Source organism: Pelmatolapia mariae, linkage group LG7 (genome assembly GCF_036321145.2).
Source record: "Pelmatolapia mariae isolate MD_Pm_ZW linkage group LG7, Pm_UMD_F_2, whole genome shotgun sequence".
Classification (NCBI taxonomy): domain Eukaryota; kingdom Metazoa; phylum Chordata; class Actinopteri; order Cichliformes; family Cichlidae; genus Pelmatolapia; species Pelmatolapia mariae.
Genome location: NC_086233.1, coordinates 41,832,369 through 41,848,485, shown reverse-complemented (window position 1 = coordinate 41,848,485; position 16,117 = coordinate 41,832,369). Strand labels below are relative to the sequence as shown.

General features: G+C 37.5%; 1 protein-coding gene across 1 annotated transcript in view; it reads right to left on the bottom strand.

Moving 5' to 3' along the window:
• The window catches only part of LOC134631129 (copine-8-like), a 73,404-nt gene that overhangs the window by 15,578 nt on the left and 41,709 nt on the right, over positions 1 to 16,117 (bottom strand). The window contains exons 7-15 of the mRNA XM_063479143.1: positions 15,425 to 15,488; positions 14,068 to 14,171; positions 13,316 to 13,420; positions 10,650 to 10,691; positions 9,739 to 9,814; positions 6,799 to 6,855; positions 5,045 to 5,106; positions 4,712 to 4,758; positions 1,878 to 2,059 (exon numbers count right to left, since the gene is read on the bottom strand). Coding sequence (XP_063335213.1) covers positions 1,878 to 2,059; positions 4,712 to 4,758; positions 5,045 to 5,106; positions 6,799 to 6,855; positions 9,739 to 9,814; positions 10,650 to 10,691; positions 13,316 to 13,420; positions 14,068 to 14,171; positions 15,425 to 15,488 — 739 coding nt within the window. The remainder of the gene's footprint in view (positions 1 to 1,877; positions 2,060 to 4,711; positions 4,759 to 5,044; positions 5,107 to 6,798; positions 6,856 to 9,738; positions 9,815 to 10,649; positions 10,692 to 13,315; positions 13,421 to 14,067; positions 14,172 to 15,424; positions 15,489 to 16,117) is intronic.

The following is a 16,117-nucleotide window of genomic DNA, read 5'->3' as shown; positions in this document are numbered from 1 at the left end:
TGTGGCATTTTCTTATTTTTTGCAATTTAATTTCTTTAGTGAGAGGGACTCCTTCTCCGAAGATAAAACAAAGCTATGATACTTTATATCTTTAGTCTGAAGGTGCAGGCACAAATTGAAATGTCAGCACGCAAACTCCTACAGCCTCTCTTCTCCTCTGCCTTGTTTTGTTTATGGAGCCATTCTATAGCCACGTACATAAAACACAATTAGTCAGAAAGTAGAAGTTCTTCCTGCCGACTGTATTTATACATGGTGGAGGGACATGGCAGCTTCCACAAAGTACAAACCTGCTCCAGTCTATTTTTAATGAATTAATCATAGGTTTATGAGAACGTACCAATTTGCCAGACACAATTACACACAAATCGATGTATATTTATCAGAATCCTTTAAAAAATAAATCTCAGAAAATTAAATAAAATAAAAATGCAGCCTACAATCTGCCCATTTTAAACAGAAAAAAGATTGATACAAAGAAATTAAACTACAGCTAAAATACTTTGTCACTCTTGTATGACTAACAGTGGCCTTATACAAATAATAAATAAATAAATTTGGCATGTTATCACACCTAAAGGGGCTTATTTACTGCCAAAAACAAACTCACTTGGCTCTTTTGGCTTCTATCTCCACAGTGCGCAGGCAGTTTGGATGCTGTGTACACGTTTTTGGACAGCAGCATTGACCACCCACCAATATATTTGTTCACTGTAACACCAAGTATGTAAGAAAGTGTCTGTTTGAAAGTGTTTTTAGTTGGATTTTCAAAAAGTTTTCTTTTTTAACTTGCATGCAGTATTACGTTATGTTTTAGATGTCGCTTTAGTTTTCTTGTGGTCTCAGTGTGACTGACAGACTCCTCCAGCTGGCACCAAAGATATGAAAAGATTTGCTTTCGCAGCCGTATTCAACAGCAGTTTGAGGACAGGCCAAATCTTTTATTCTGCCAGTTCTAATGATGTTCATCAAATCAGCACTGAATTTCACAAGACCCGTCACAAAGCAAGGCTTTATTTCCTTTGGTCAAAAACATTGTTTGGTTGGAGTCTCACATAACACAAGATTTAATTATCAGATGAATTGTGGCTTTGTGAAGGACTGAAAACATCTCCAGCGTATGCCTCACTTCTTGCCCAGTGTCAGATCCAACAGACTACAAAAATGACATGATTTCCAGAGGATGAAACCACGCTCTTTGACGGTTCCTCACCAAGCCAGGTCAAGTTTCTTAGTAACTGATTATCATATAATTCACAGATGGACTGGCACTAATATTAAAGACACTGTTGCTTCCCATGCAATTTAATTTATCCAGTACTTTGATATATTACCAAATAGCAAACATAAAAGTATATTTGTGTTAAGTGCTAATTAAGAAATGTTAGCATACTAGCACGTTACACTGTGAGGACCAAAGCAGATGCTAACATTTAGCATGACACATGTCATTTTGAACAAGCAGACATGTTAACTTTGGCTCAAACCAAGGCCATGTCTATGCACAGCTTTAAAGAGTTGGTAATAGAGGCTTAGATCCTTGCTATTATTTAAAGTTTCATTACTGCCTAAAGAAAGGTTTTGCAGTGTTAAGGCTAAAACCTTAAAACATTACTCAAATGGAACTTGAAATCCAATAATTTCCCGGGTCAATTATTAAGTAAACAATAAGTAAACAATATACTGTCAGTCAACCCTTCATCATTTTTCAACATCTTACTTGGAAGAAACAACATAAAGTTTGCATGTTTAATCCAGGTTTAGACTGTATGTGCCTATACATAATACATAAGAAAAAATGGAGCAAAGCTTTTTTTTTCATGTATGTATCTGGACAAATGGATGGCTGGATATGAAGAGAAAAACGATGTCCTCACCAGGGCAAACTCATGTGAGACCCGTCCATCTGGGGGAAGCTTGGCACCAAAACCCAGCGCGGGAAACATCTTGTCGCTGTCGTAGTCCTGGATGATCTCGCCGACAGCCCGCAGTGCCATGGCATAGTCATTTAGCTGGTAAGGGCTCATGTAATGGAGTGAGGTGGGCTGGGATGGGTTGCCTGGGACCCGAATGGTTCAACAAAATAAAACACACATCAGCATCACACTGTAATTATGCCTGCTCCCCCTGGGCTGTGAGTCATATTGAAATAAAAAGGAGGAGAGTGGGTGAAAGGGGTTAAATTGCAGACAGACATTTCTGCAAGGCACAGCTGCACTGGAGGAAGAAACAATCTCAGTGGCTGCCTCACACCTCAGTGGGTCATACAATTTCCCCAAATATTACAGGATAGATAGGCAACATGAAACGTACTGTAGTCATTTTAAACTTACAAGATATTGAGGCGATCCTTCAGAGCTTTATTCCAATTTGCACAAACTAATGAAATAAGCAAAAACTGACAATATTCTTGTGTATAATTTTCAAAAGCCACTCCTGACAATTAAACAATCAAACCAAATAATGGCAAAACTGGTATTAAATAAAGCCCATCATAAATTGTCTCCTTTTTATTTAAGAATAGCTACATGAAAGAAAAGTTAATATAATGATGACAGCAAAGACCGAAATCATGTGTTATTTGATTTTTGTTACAATGTGAAAACCAAAACCAAAAATATTTACATTTTCTCAAATTAGCTCGTAACTTATGGACCCTGGCAGGCAGTTCAGATTCATTTATTTACCACATAGATCTAGTTTTAAATAGTTCAGTAATTAACTCTTAAGCTATTGGCTCTTTCAACCTGAAGCAAACTTTATTGAATTTAATCGTAAGCAGCTACAAAACTATAAGGCTAAAATGAAAAACCTTAGGCTCTATGGACTGGGTAGAATTTAACAGCCTTGAGAACAGATCACAGATATTATAAAAGAAGCAACAGCACTCAGGATGAGGATAAAGACAGTGGCCTTTCCCACCTGCACATAAAGACCCAATTAGCAGGCAAAACAGGAAACATGAGAGCCAATCGTGTTTCTTAGTAACTGATTATCATATAATTCACAGATGGACTGGCACTAATATTAAAGACACTGTTGCTTCCCATGCAATTTAATTTATCCTGTACTTTGATATATTACCAAATACCAAACGTAAAAGTATATTTGTATTAAGTGCTAATTAAGAAATGTTAGCATACTAGCACGTTACACTATGAGGACCAAAGCAGATGCTAACATTTAGCATGTGTTGGTGCACTAACATGCACATAACATACGTTCACAAGAGTTTGTTATGCTGCTCACTATCATGGTGAAGGTTTTTGTCAAATCTTTTTTGTTTCATGGTATTTCTGGCCTTTGTACAAAAACCTTTTGTGGACATTACCAAAGTCCTGAAGCTATCTTTATTTCAGTCATGTTCCAACTGTCACTACTACAGTCCTCCCTTATTCATTTTCTTGCGGGCTTTGAAAGAATTGTCCAAATGTGTTACCAAGACAGCGTATGTGACACGAGGCTTGCTTTTTGAACGACTTTCACCATTACAGAGTGAAATTTGAAAAACTGAGAATACTGATAAATGCAAATTTAAGACTAAATAACAGCCTTACACCAGTGAGCCAGTTATATTAATTTTGTTGAACCTGCTCTAAAAGCTGGAGTGAAGACTGTACTAGAGGACCTCTTCTAGGCCCCTTTCAGCTTCAGATTAATGCACATTGAGGTGGTTCTCCATCTAACATTTGCAACAGCAGGATGGTGTATGTGAGCATGAATCCAAATAACCAACAGTATTTGGAAGCTGTGGTGGCGAGGAGGTCACTCATACTATAAATCTTGCACCCCTTACAGGACTATACGGTGACACATCTGGCAGATAATAATAATAATGATAATAATAATAATAATAATAATTAGAAAACCAAGGGTGCTCTGTGGCCCAGACGAACATGATGTATTAGATTTGGGTCACAATAATAATATTCATTTGAAATGAGTTCAACGTTGGCTTTGGGTTTGAGAAAACTTGTAGCCTATGGCTTTGTTTGCGCAACATTATTAAAGAAATGAGACAGCTGTAACAGTCTGGAACAACCTGTTTTACAAATAGGATCAAAGAATAACTAATGAAGATAATATGCATACATTATAAATAGATGCATCACACCACTATTATTTTACAGTGTGGGAGCTGCTTTGATGGCAGCAAAGAAACTCATTAATATCTCTTGTGGCAGAAAGAAGTCTCTAAAATTGTATAACATATATTGACTCACTAAATCATGTTTTGCTGAAATTAGAACATTACTCATCCCTGACAAAGTCATCTGTGCAGAATAGCTAATTTTGTTTGTCTGACGTTAAGTTGTTCTGATAAATGCATTGTGGTTTTCCTGTGGGTTTTATAAACCGCCACTACATGAAGACAACAATCTAAACTGAAAATAAATTTGGGCAAAATGTGGGAGTAATGGCTTTCGTTCTCCAGAGAGGCAGAAACTTTGTTACACTGTTTTGGCTAACAAGTAAAATCAAGCTGAGCTCAGAGATTTAGAGCAACAGATAGCGTTCTAATAATTATCCAGCTTTCAGATGTTCTATCTTCTTAGTTAAATTAAGGGGTGAAGAGCCATCAAATGAGCGGATAAGCAGTCTCTTAAAGGTTCAAATCATATAAAGATCTGATCGTTAGCCAGCAACATTTTATCTGTTGATACAGTAAAGAGATTTCAATAATATATGGGCAGAGCTTTAAAACACTCACCATTTGATGCTGTGAAATCAATTGCCACTGTGAAATTAATCTGAGTCCTACAAGAAATAAAAGAACAGAATAAATAAGTCACATGAGGAGAAACAGAGAGCCATCAATCGAGCCAGATTATATGATAGCATGTTTCAAAGCATGCAGCATGAGCAATTAAGCAGCAGGTTATCGGCAGCTGTCTGTCTTCATTTTGGAAGTGGGAGATAAAAGGCAGCAGCAGTCCTCTCTGCTGCGTCTACACTGCTAACTCCAGGCCATTCAGAATTTAATGATGAGATTAATGTTGCTGCCTAATTGAGTACTGTATGCTATGAATTATTGTGACCTTACCCGCCTCTGATGTAGTCCAGGAAGGACAGCTCAGTGTCCACCAGGCAGGACAGCAGAGTGACCTGCAGGCAGACAAGTGCGCCAATTAGACAGGAAATACTTGTGCAGTGTGAATCTGTCACTGTAGCACCTGATTCTCTGATGAGACATTTTACAGCACTGATCAGATGTTTCTAACATTTCTTTTTTAGGGCTGTGATCTTTTCTTAGTTTTGCTCCACTGTTTTTTTTAGGTTATTTTATAATTCTAATAGTATTTTATTAAGCTAAGACTAAATAAGACTAAACACACCAACACATACAGAGATGACATAGAGAAAATACACCAGATTAGGATTTTTTCATCTGCATGTGTGTGTGTGTGTGTGTGTGTGTGTGTGTGTGTGTGTGTGTGTGTGTGTGTGTGTGTGTGAGGTTTCTCTTTTGAACCCAGATGAGCATGTAACATCAGCACAAAAATTCTGCACTGGGAGCTTCATGTCAAGCAGCTCCCATAGAAGCAAAGTGCAGGTGGCTCAGAAATTTTTCAGCTCATGGTACAGATGACAAGGTGTGTGTCGAGATGCCAGAATTAAGGTAAAACCATAAAGGAGAATCAAGAAGTGCTGAGAGCGAAAAACCCCACGAAGGCAGCACGTTCTCTAGGCAGTATTTACTTTTAAGGAAACTGTCATGTATTTTCTATATGTCGATTTTATTTTCTTTGTTCTTGTAGTTCAGTAAAAATAATGTAATTTTGGTCAATTTGAAACAAAGGCAGATGTGAAATGTTAGAGTGAGGTCAGAGGTCAAATATGATATGATTTAATATTTTAATGTAAACTATAATGTGATATTTAGAGTCCACATAAACCAGTAGCATTTCCTAAATGTTGGTAACACAAACAAAGTCAGCAGAATTTTAAGTGTAGTTTTAAACATAAAAGACATTTTATGAGTTTTACATGTTTGAACTTGAAGAAGAAAGAAAGAAGTCCAAGTAATGTGATATTTAGGATCAGTATATATCATAATATAATTCTCTATATGCCAATGTTTTGTCAAAACAAAAAGAAATAGTTTAACCATATATATAGTATCATTATATAGACTTAGAACTTCAGATTCCCTCTATTGACCTTGAAGGAGAGGTCAGAGGTCAAATGTGTATTTTAAATGTGTATTTTAAATTGTTATCCAGTACGTTCTATATGAGGACAATATACGATACACTTGTAAAAATTATAGTTTTTAAGTTCTAATGCTTTTTTAACTAATAAAATATTAAGTTGACCTTGAAAACAGTGGATGTAAACCAATTCTTAATGGACTGTTAACATGACATTTGCACCACTGTAAGGAAAATATGAAAAAACAAACCAAACATTTCTGAACATTGAGAGGGATATTTGAGAAAATAACCTGAGATAAAATCCTCAGGTTATATCTCACCAAAATACATCTCACCAATAAAAAATCTATTTTTGATAAGGCGCTTTAATGGTTAAGTTTAGCAATGATAACTGTAAACAGATGCTTCACGCACACATTTGTGAGCTTTTTTTTAAACTTTCTTTTCCTTGGAATAACATCCACATCCATGATTTTTTTTTAAATGAGGATGGCACTATTATGTTATTGGAGAAGAAAGGTTTTAGGGAACATTGGAAGTACAGAATTTATATGGCATACCATCTGTTATCACTTTGTATCGGTAAATGGCATGAAAGTTCAGACAACATATTAGGACAACTTGAGTAACAATAACAGCATACCGTTCCTGAGTTTTGGTACTTTTTCTTCTTCTTCCCTTTCTTCTTTGGATTTAGCACCTGTGTAGAAATCAGTTTGAATCATCAAAACAGATTATTCCATAAATTAAAACACATGCCTTCTTAAAACTAAACATATCTGAATCTCCATCAGCACACTGCAGTGGGTGTTACTGATGGAAATAGCTCTGTTTACTCTCCCTCTTAAGATTCATGTATTCCAAATGCCACAGGACACTGCTTCCAATAGAGGCATCCAATAGAGTGTACAGACTCCCCAAACATTTTTCAGAACATGTTCACACACTTCATTTTGTATTCTATTACTTGTCCTCTGGTCAAGGAACAATTGATTTTCTCTGTTTTGGAGAAAATTAAAAACTGAGCTAAGGATTGATGAAGCTGAAGACAGCACTGGTCTAAATGATTTGATAACCCCCAGTTAAATCACACGAGCAAGGAGATAGCACCCTGCTCTCCCTACATCTATTCTCCAGATTATGCTTCATAGTTTTACTGACTCTTAACTTTCAGTGATTTATGCTTAGCTTGAACACAGCTGATAGACCAGTCAGCAAACTACAACGAGGACAAGAGGGAAGCACAGCCTTTTAGGGAACTTGCTTAACAGCGTGCACTACACATACTAGTGAGTTCCATCTGGATGGCTGTATATCAGCCCGTTAATCACTGTAATTAAAGAATCCGTGTATAATCCCTGCTATAATGCTCCATTTCAGTCTTTGGAATACAAATGAACACAACAATAAAGTGAGTCTTTTACATTTTAGATTATTATGTGAGCTACAAATAAATAACAAGAGCAATCAAAGACTGTATAGAAAAGACTATTTCTACCATTGTTTTCTTTTTACAATTTGCTCGTTCAGATATGATGTGAAATTAGCAATTTTGTCCTATCAAGCAATGCTGAAGAACTCTTGCCAAAACTGTTGGATCCAGACTAGAAATTCACTTCTAACTTGCCCTAAACCCCACCTCACGATCAAGCAGAAAGATATCCTTGAACCCTGAAACAAACCTCCTTGGGACAGGCAAAAACTGCTGAAAACTATAGGAAGATAATGTACACTCCCACTGGTGAGAAATGACACTCGAAGGTGGCTCTAGAAAATGTTGACTCGGGCAAAACTCAAACATAACGTAAAATATGCAACTCAGAACATGTGCACCTGGTATTATAAACGACCGGATCAAGGTGATGCATCGTATACTGACAATCCACGAGCGTAAGATCAGTCAGATTCCAACCTCTGATGAATGTGTTTGTCCGGTTTTATTCATCTAGCTTTCTGGCCCCAGGGGGAAGAGAGACAAAACTTATGTTCACATTACACAGAAAAAATGACTTTTCCTGACTTTGAGCCTGTGCTCACGCTGCAGTGTGTGGGAAAAACTATTGTAAATGTTCTTCTGTATGGAAGCAATGCTGTGATTAAAGAAGTGAGCCTCATCCTACCCACTTCAGTCCCCACAGACCTGCAGTTCTTTACTCTAGTATTCCAGTTTTTCATGATAATGTCAATTATTTTTATTTAATGACTTGATATCATTACTTAGCTCTTTCTTTTTATTTAGTGCTTTGTAAAAATAATAATTTGGTACCCACAATTGTAAGTTCAGCCTATAAAATTTTATTAGATTGAAGTATTTACTTTATTTGTCATGGCACCAAATTTAAAGTATTAAACCTTAATGGCACTGAGGTTGAAAAATACAGCTGTCCTGAGCATAGCATGAACTAAATCATTTGTTTAAACTGTGTGACCACAGTTGGTTTCAACTTGAAAATATAGCATGAAAAATGTGTACTTTAAATCGGTGAAAAGTGAATGATGCCAGAATCTAACAATAATTTTCTAATCTTTTGTAGACTGACCACAACATAGAAGCTTTCCAGATCACATGTCCTCCTGGTATTGCTCTAATTATTGTGCAGCTTCTGTTGTATACTAACTGTTGTACACACGAGATTACGCTATAAATGCTTTGAAGTTGCACAATGTGTCCTATATTCAAGTGAAAAACTACATGCGTTTGAATTATTTCCACTTTTTTCAAAGCATTCTCTTTGTTAAAAATGCCCGATCTCCTGCATGGACTAGTTAAAATGTTTGTGAGGATATTTTTTAATAACAACTTGCCTCGGGCATGTTCAGTTTGAAAATGGGGCACAGCATTTTGCTGTTTCCAGGTTGAATGACATGTTTTATTTAAACATTGTGCAACAGCATGCAACAGTGGGTAACAGTCTCTGAAGCATGTTTTATTCTCGTTCAGTGGGTGTATCAGAGAGTATTACCCTTACAGTGGTGACACGTAAGGTGTGTAAACCCCTCACATTAATAATATGTTAACACCGCTCTACGAGCTCAAATAGCTGTTTGAAGGTTCATGTTTTGGTTAGATATCTGGATCAGGTGACCCTGAATCCGCCCTTAGTTATGCTGCAATAGGTGTAGGCTGCTGGAGGATTCCCACGATGCACTGAGTGTTTCTTCTTCAGACACCTTTCTCACTCACTATGTGTTAATAGACCGCTCTGCACTGAATCATGCTTGTTATTGATCTCTGTCTCTCTTCCACAGCATGTCTTCTATCCTGTCTTCCTTCTCTCACCACCAACTGGTCGCAGCAGATGGCCCCGCCCCTCCCTGAGCCTGGTTCTGCTGGAGGTTTCTTCCTGTTAAAAGGGAGTTTGTCCTTCCCATTGTCGCCAAAGTGCTTGCTCATTGTTGGGTTTTTCTCTCTATGTATGTATCGTAGGGTCTACCTTACAATATAAAGCGCCTTGAGGCGACTGTTGTTGTGATTTGGCGCTGTATAAATAAAACTGAATTGAATTGAATTAGATATCGTGATGAGAGAATAATGAATAATTAATATTATGAAAGGTGTGGGGAAAAGGAGTTGGATTATCACCTCATAGACGTGGAACTGTGACTGGCTTCTGGACATTTCCCTGTAGCTTGTACTGAACTCTCCGATGAAATCGTGGCTGTAAGAACACACACAGAGTCACATTAGGCCATTGCTAAAAACAGGAAACACTGTAATAAAGCTGTGTCAGGAAAAGTAAAGATAATAATAATGACTAGAGGAATGGTCCAAATGCCTGCTAGAGAATAACAGATTGGATCAATTTGTTTGTAGTGTGCATAATATTTGCAAAGTCTTCTTCAAGGAGCAGGACTATCACTGAGAAGCTCATTGGTTACTGTAGGCGTGGGTGTAGCAACCATTTATGTAATTTCACAGAGATAATCAGCAGAGTTGGAGTCAGGGTCAGATATTAATAGGAGCTCAGGGCAAAACGCCCTTGAAATGTCACAAACTGTGTATGAAATGAACAATGAAGGGGCAAACTGTGCCCCTGAGTACTGGGAATTCACTTGCTTCAAAAGATAAACACGATCTTTATTCCCTGCCTGACACCATGAAGGTAACCATTGAGAGACCGTTCAGAAAATATTAATAATTAATGTGTTGTATATTTGAAGTAGAAGGGAGTGTTGTCACGTGCAGGGCTCCGCTGAGATATTTTTCCGCAGTGTCTACTCTTTAACAGTGAAAAACAAGAGTGTGTATAAGGACATCCATTTTGGAGAGTGGTCTGTTAGCAAAATCCCAAAAGCACTTCCCTACTTTGCACATATGCTCTGATGTTATCAGGGCAGCTTTTTTGGATTTTAAGAACACACAATAACAGTCTCGCTGGTATCTCTCTTTTTAGAATGTAGTTTTAATACATTAAATAATGATACTGCATAAATTCATGGACCGTTGCACCACACACTGTAGCTTTAACATGCAGGAAAGCATTGCTCTCTCACCCTCCATCTCTGTCCCAGTCGTACACCTCCACCTTAATGCTCCTGTGCAGAGAAACAAGAGGATTGAGTGAAATCCCATTAAGAAAAATCAATCAGCACCACAGATTTACTATTTTTCTGTTTATAGAGCTGGCCACTGGTCTGTGGAACGCACAGGTCCTCAGCAAAGAGAGGGAAGCTCTAGACAAACTAAAGAAGTTTCTACATCTCCTTTCTAAGACTACGGTCTGGTAAGCTTTAATGTTTAAATGTATCCAGGTTTCGGTTCCAAATCTTTAATCTGTAGCTGTCACCTTAGAAATAGACACCTGTACAAAGAGTGCACTCTGCAACAAAATAAAATTAAAATGTTAATTACAGCTCTGTGTTCTAACTGTTTTAATGATTGTTCTAACGATTTCTGCAGCATTTAACTGCAACAGTATTGCATTCTACTGTCATATTTTTATGCATGCTCCTTTATGGCACGGCAACTCTTTCATGGCATGCATTTTTAATTTCTCTTTGCTATTTGGGCTGATTGGGACCTGATGAATGTAAAAACAAAGAATTACCTGATTTTTTTTTTTGTTTTTACCTGATTTTTGTTTCTGAAATTCATTTTAAATTTTGACAGAACAGTGGCAGTATAATGTCCTCATACGAGGATATCAGGCACTTGTAGAGCAAAATTTAGTATTTTGGTCTAGACAGCCCAAAATGTGATGTCCACATATGTGGATGCCAGTTCCTAGGAGGTTCAAAATAAATTATCCATGCAAAAACAAAGAATTACCTGATTTTTTTTTTTTGTTTTTACCTGATTTTTGTTTCTGAAATTCATTTTAAATTTTGATAGAACGGTGGCAGTATAATGTCCTCGTACGAGGATATACTTGTAGAGCAAAATTTAGTATTTTGGTCAAGACAACCCAAAATGTGATGTCCACATATGTGGATGCCAGTTCCTAGGAGGTTCAAATTATCCATGCAAAAACAAAGTTTGACACTCATATCTGTTGACTGTAGTCCTTTAAAGCAATTGAAAGAACGGCTTATAGCTGTATCAGTCAGGACTTTCTGAAGATCCAAGGTGTCTGGTTTTATTTCCGATTGGATCTTCACGTTAATGCTAACATGTCAGAACCTGGTCATTTCTGTAACTCTTCTATAGCATTTTTTTTTAGTTTAACTCCTGGCCTGTCGCACTACCTGAGTTACACTGTACTAAAATTGTAAAAACCTGGGTAGCTACAGTAAACTCTGTCATTAGCATGCATCATCTTTCTGCAAGCTAACAGTAAGGAAGCACCTTACTTACTTACTACTTATTACTAAATAATTTTTAAAAGGATCTCAAAGGTATGGAAGCCTGTTTCCGCCACTAAATTTTAAAAAAGGATCCATAACTTGAAATTTCGAGTTATCTTTCTCAAAATTTTGAGTTATTTTCCTGAAATTTCGAGCTAATAACATATTAACTCAAAATGTCAAGAAAAGTAACTCAAAATTTTGACTTACTTTTCTCAAAATTTTGAGTTAATAACTCGAAATTTTGAGTTAGGGCTGCCAATCGGTAATCTACATCAGCGGTCCCCAACCTTTTTTGCGCCAAGGACCGGTTTATGCCCGACAATATTTTCACGGACCGGACTTTAAGGTGTCACGGATAAATACAACAAAATAAAACTAGTACCGGTACCAAAAAAAAGAAGATTTATTCATAACACACGTGAAAAGACCCAGGAAAACCGAGTTAATGATAAAAACGATAACAAAATAACGCTGAAAACCAATAAAACCCCTGAAAACCATACATTTCACACCTGAGCCTCAACTCTCGCGGCCTGGTACCAAACGACTCACGGACCGGTACCGGTCCGAGGCCCGGGGGTTGGGGACCACTGATCTATATGATTGATGTCATTTTCTTGTTACCTGGAAGCTGAAGCCCTCAGCTACAAATGCTACAGCTAAGCTACCAGTATTACAGCCAGTCATGAATGCACAAATTGCTGATTATTTTCATCATGGCTTCACAAATGATGGAATCTTTGTGTTATTAGCTGAATCACATGGCCTCGCTATCAGCAAACGTACTCTCAAAAGCGCCAGTTTGTTGCGATCCGGTTTTGAGTGCGCATTCCACGTAGATTACTGATTGGCAGCGCTAACTCGAAATTTTGAGTTACTTTTCTCAAAATTTTGAGTTAATAAATCAAAATTTCCAGTTAATAAGTCAAAATTGCGAGAAAGATAACTTGAAATTTTGAGATATGGATACTTTTTTAAAATTTAGTAGCAGAAACGGGCTTCCATACAAAGGAGCTCCTAAACATCGCCCAAACATCTAGTTTACCTAAGTCTTGTAAGTCTATGCCTATTAAGTATTCAAAGGACGATAAAGAGCTAAAAACTTTAACTTTCAGACCAAAACAGAATTAGACAAACAAAAAGGAATATTAGCATATACATGAGTTATCAGCCAAATTATTATTTTAAACAACATTTTTAACCCAGAATTTCTCCATTTGTGCCGCAATAAGAACACAAACAAATCCAAACATGTCTTGGCTTAACTCTGCTTAAAAATATGCTCACCTATATTCCTGTTCCTGTTGTGTATATTAATATTCTCTCCATTTAACTGTAAACATTCATGCATCACCTTGTGTGTCCTACTATACCTGTCATAGTCACCATTACACAGCGCCCTGACGGGAATTTTAAAAGCCTGCCACACTGGATCCAGAGTATTCTTCACCACCTCTGTTTTGTGGCAGATGGTGTACCTGCGAGACATACAAAGTTAAAGAAAAAACAAAAACAAAGCCCTCAGTGCTTCTTCTCCTTATCATTGAGGGAGAGCATAATTTAAAATGCGTTTCAGGAAGCTTGACCCTTAGCTGAAGAAACAGCTTCCAGTTTCTGTTTTATAAGGGATCAGGACTGGCTCTTTGTAACCATGGTGTGCTGCTGTTAAACCCTGCGGCGGAACATTTAGGCTGCATCAGTAAATACCCAGCTGCACTAAAAGAAAATGTGTTAAGTGCGAGACGCTGAAGTCGACTTGAATAAAAGCATCTTCAGGGCAAAGAAACTGCAACCTCCACACGCAGTTTTCACTTAACTCTGTCTTATCCATCCATCCTCTCTTTATGTTTCTCATGTCAACTCTGTGCTATTATTTCCGCTCACCTCTGCATCTACGGCTTCTGAATGGAAGGCATAAGTCACACATACAATAGGGAGCATTATGTAACATCACACAGGCGGCTTAGCTCCTACTGTACGTCCTCCGTGTATAAGCTTTTAGAGCATTAACCGTCAAGCTCAGAGTCTATATGTACTTCAGAAATCTTTGCATGTGTGTTTTTATGTGCATAATAGCTGAGTGTGTAATTGCTGGATATCAATAAGAAGTCACTTGTCAACTTACGATCCATCCTCGTTGCTGCGGTAAAACACAAGAAATGGATCTGATTTTCCGAAGAAATCCTTCTTATCCAGCTTGTTCCCACAAAACTGTAACATCACTGACTCCTAAAGAGGAAGAAAGGGACCAAAACAAACATGACACACTGCCTCAGAAGTGCTCTAAAGACATACAATATGACCTGCTATTAATACAAAAAGTATTCATATTGGTCAATAGGATGGTGAAGACTTATACATGTGTGTTATATATATTTGTTTTGTGTTATTTTCCTTTTGATCCCATGGCTTTTTGTTTGGTGAATTGACTTAATTAATTGAATTGGTTATTACACAGTCAACTGGCATCTCTGTCACTTTTATAATCAATTTATCTTTGTAGCAGTTTGCTGCAAAATGGTTCTTTGGTTTTAAAGGATTGACGCTAACACATGGATCTGACTGTATGATGTTGTACAAAAATGCCAGCAAATAAAAGACTTGAGCCCAGAATATCAGAGAACTTCCCTTCAGAAATATCTGCTTTCTATATTAACTGAATGCTTGGGTGGACAGATTCACTACTGCAAGATGATGCCTGCAGCACATTCAGGTTGCATATTTGCACTGTTGAAGAAGGTCTGCTGTATCTCCCAAAACAGCCTCAAGAGTTTGGAAGAGATACTAGGAGATAGGCACAGGGAGCGCTGGACATGGCTGTACCATGCAGCAGGACCAGTGTCTGCTCTTTTGTGGGAGGAGAAACAGGAGAAGTACTGCCAGAGCCCTACAAAACGCCCTCCAGCAGACTACTCATGTGCATGTTTCTGGCTATACTGTCAGAAACAGACTACATGAGCATGGGATCAGGTCCCAGCATCATTTATTGTGCACACAGCTCAGCACCATTCAGGAGAGAGCAAAGGTCTGTGGCCACCTGCAAAACCTGCAAAAGCATTCCAGTTTTAGGGGGGATTTCATTTCATTAGCATCAAAAGCAGGTGAATTAACCAACAATGGATTATGTGTGTCACAGAGGGAGAGGCACAGTTTCTCATTTATACAAGTTATTGTTAAATATATGAATATATTGACGACACAAGTAACTAGCCTTTCTAACTAAGATGGGGGTATTTGACATTAAATTAAATGCTTTTTTTATCCTTCCAACTCCATAGTGCAAAGTCGTGTGTAAAGTTTACGAATACGTGTATTCTATGTGTGAAAACAATATTAAAATGTTGGACAATTTTAGTTCGATCTGTGTGATTTTTACTTGAAGAAGACAAAAGAACCAGAGAATACAGATAAATAAAGCACAGCATCTCAAAGTCTGAAAAGTCCACTTCAAAATGGCCAACAGGTGAACCAAACACTCTTACCCTGCAGTTGCTCACTTCTTCTGCTCTCACTATGATAGTGCCACATTTCTTTCCTGGGATTCCACTAGAAAAAAGAAAAACAAAACAGGAAATTGACCGCATTGATTCCAGTTTAAATGCTTTAAATGTAATGTATTCTAATCTATTTTACACTGTATATGTCTGTTCTATTACTTCATGCATACTATATTTAGTGCTTCACAGTATTATTTGTTATCTTAGTTTTTTATAGAGTATATCTATACTACTCATTACATTTTAAACTGCATTTTGTCATTCTAATCTGAATTTTTGAATTCTTGGTTGTTCATCTTCCTGTGGCATTTCTTTTCACCACAGATTGGGGTTTTGGGCAAATATTTATGATAGAAATATTTAAGGTTGTTCAGGAGTTTCAGCAAAACGCTGAAAATGAGAGAATCTGCATCTAATTTCTCCTCTTCATGTTTTCTCTTGCAGTCACTGCCTGATTGCATTTGTAAATATCAATTAATGCTGAATGAAAACTTCAGAAAAGAACATCAAAGTAATGCAAACCACATCCAGTGACATTTCAGCTGAAATGTTTGTTTGCATCCTGAGCAGGCGAAGCGTAATATTCGGCCAATAAAGCCAAGGGAGACCGACCACTAAAAATAGACAAAATGAATGCCACAGACCCCGGGCCTGCTCCAGAGTGAGGAAGGGTAGAGA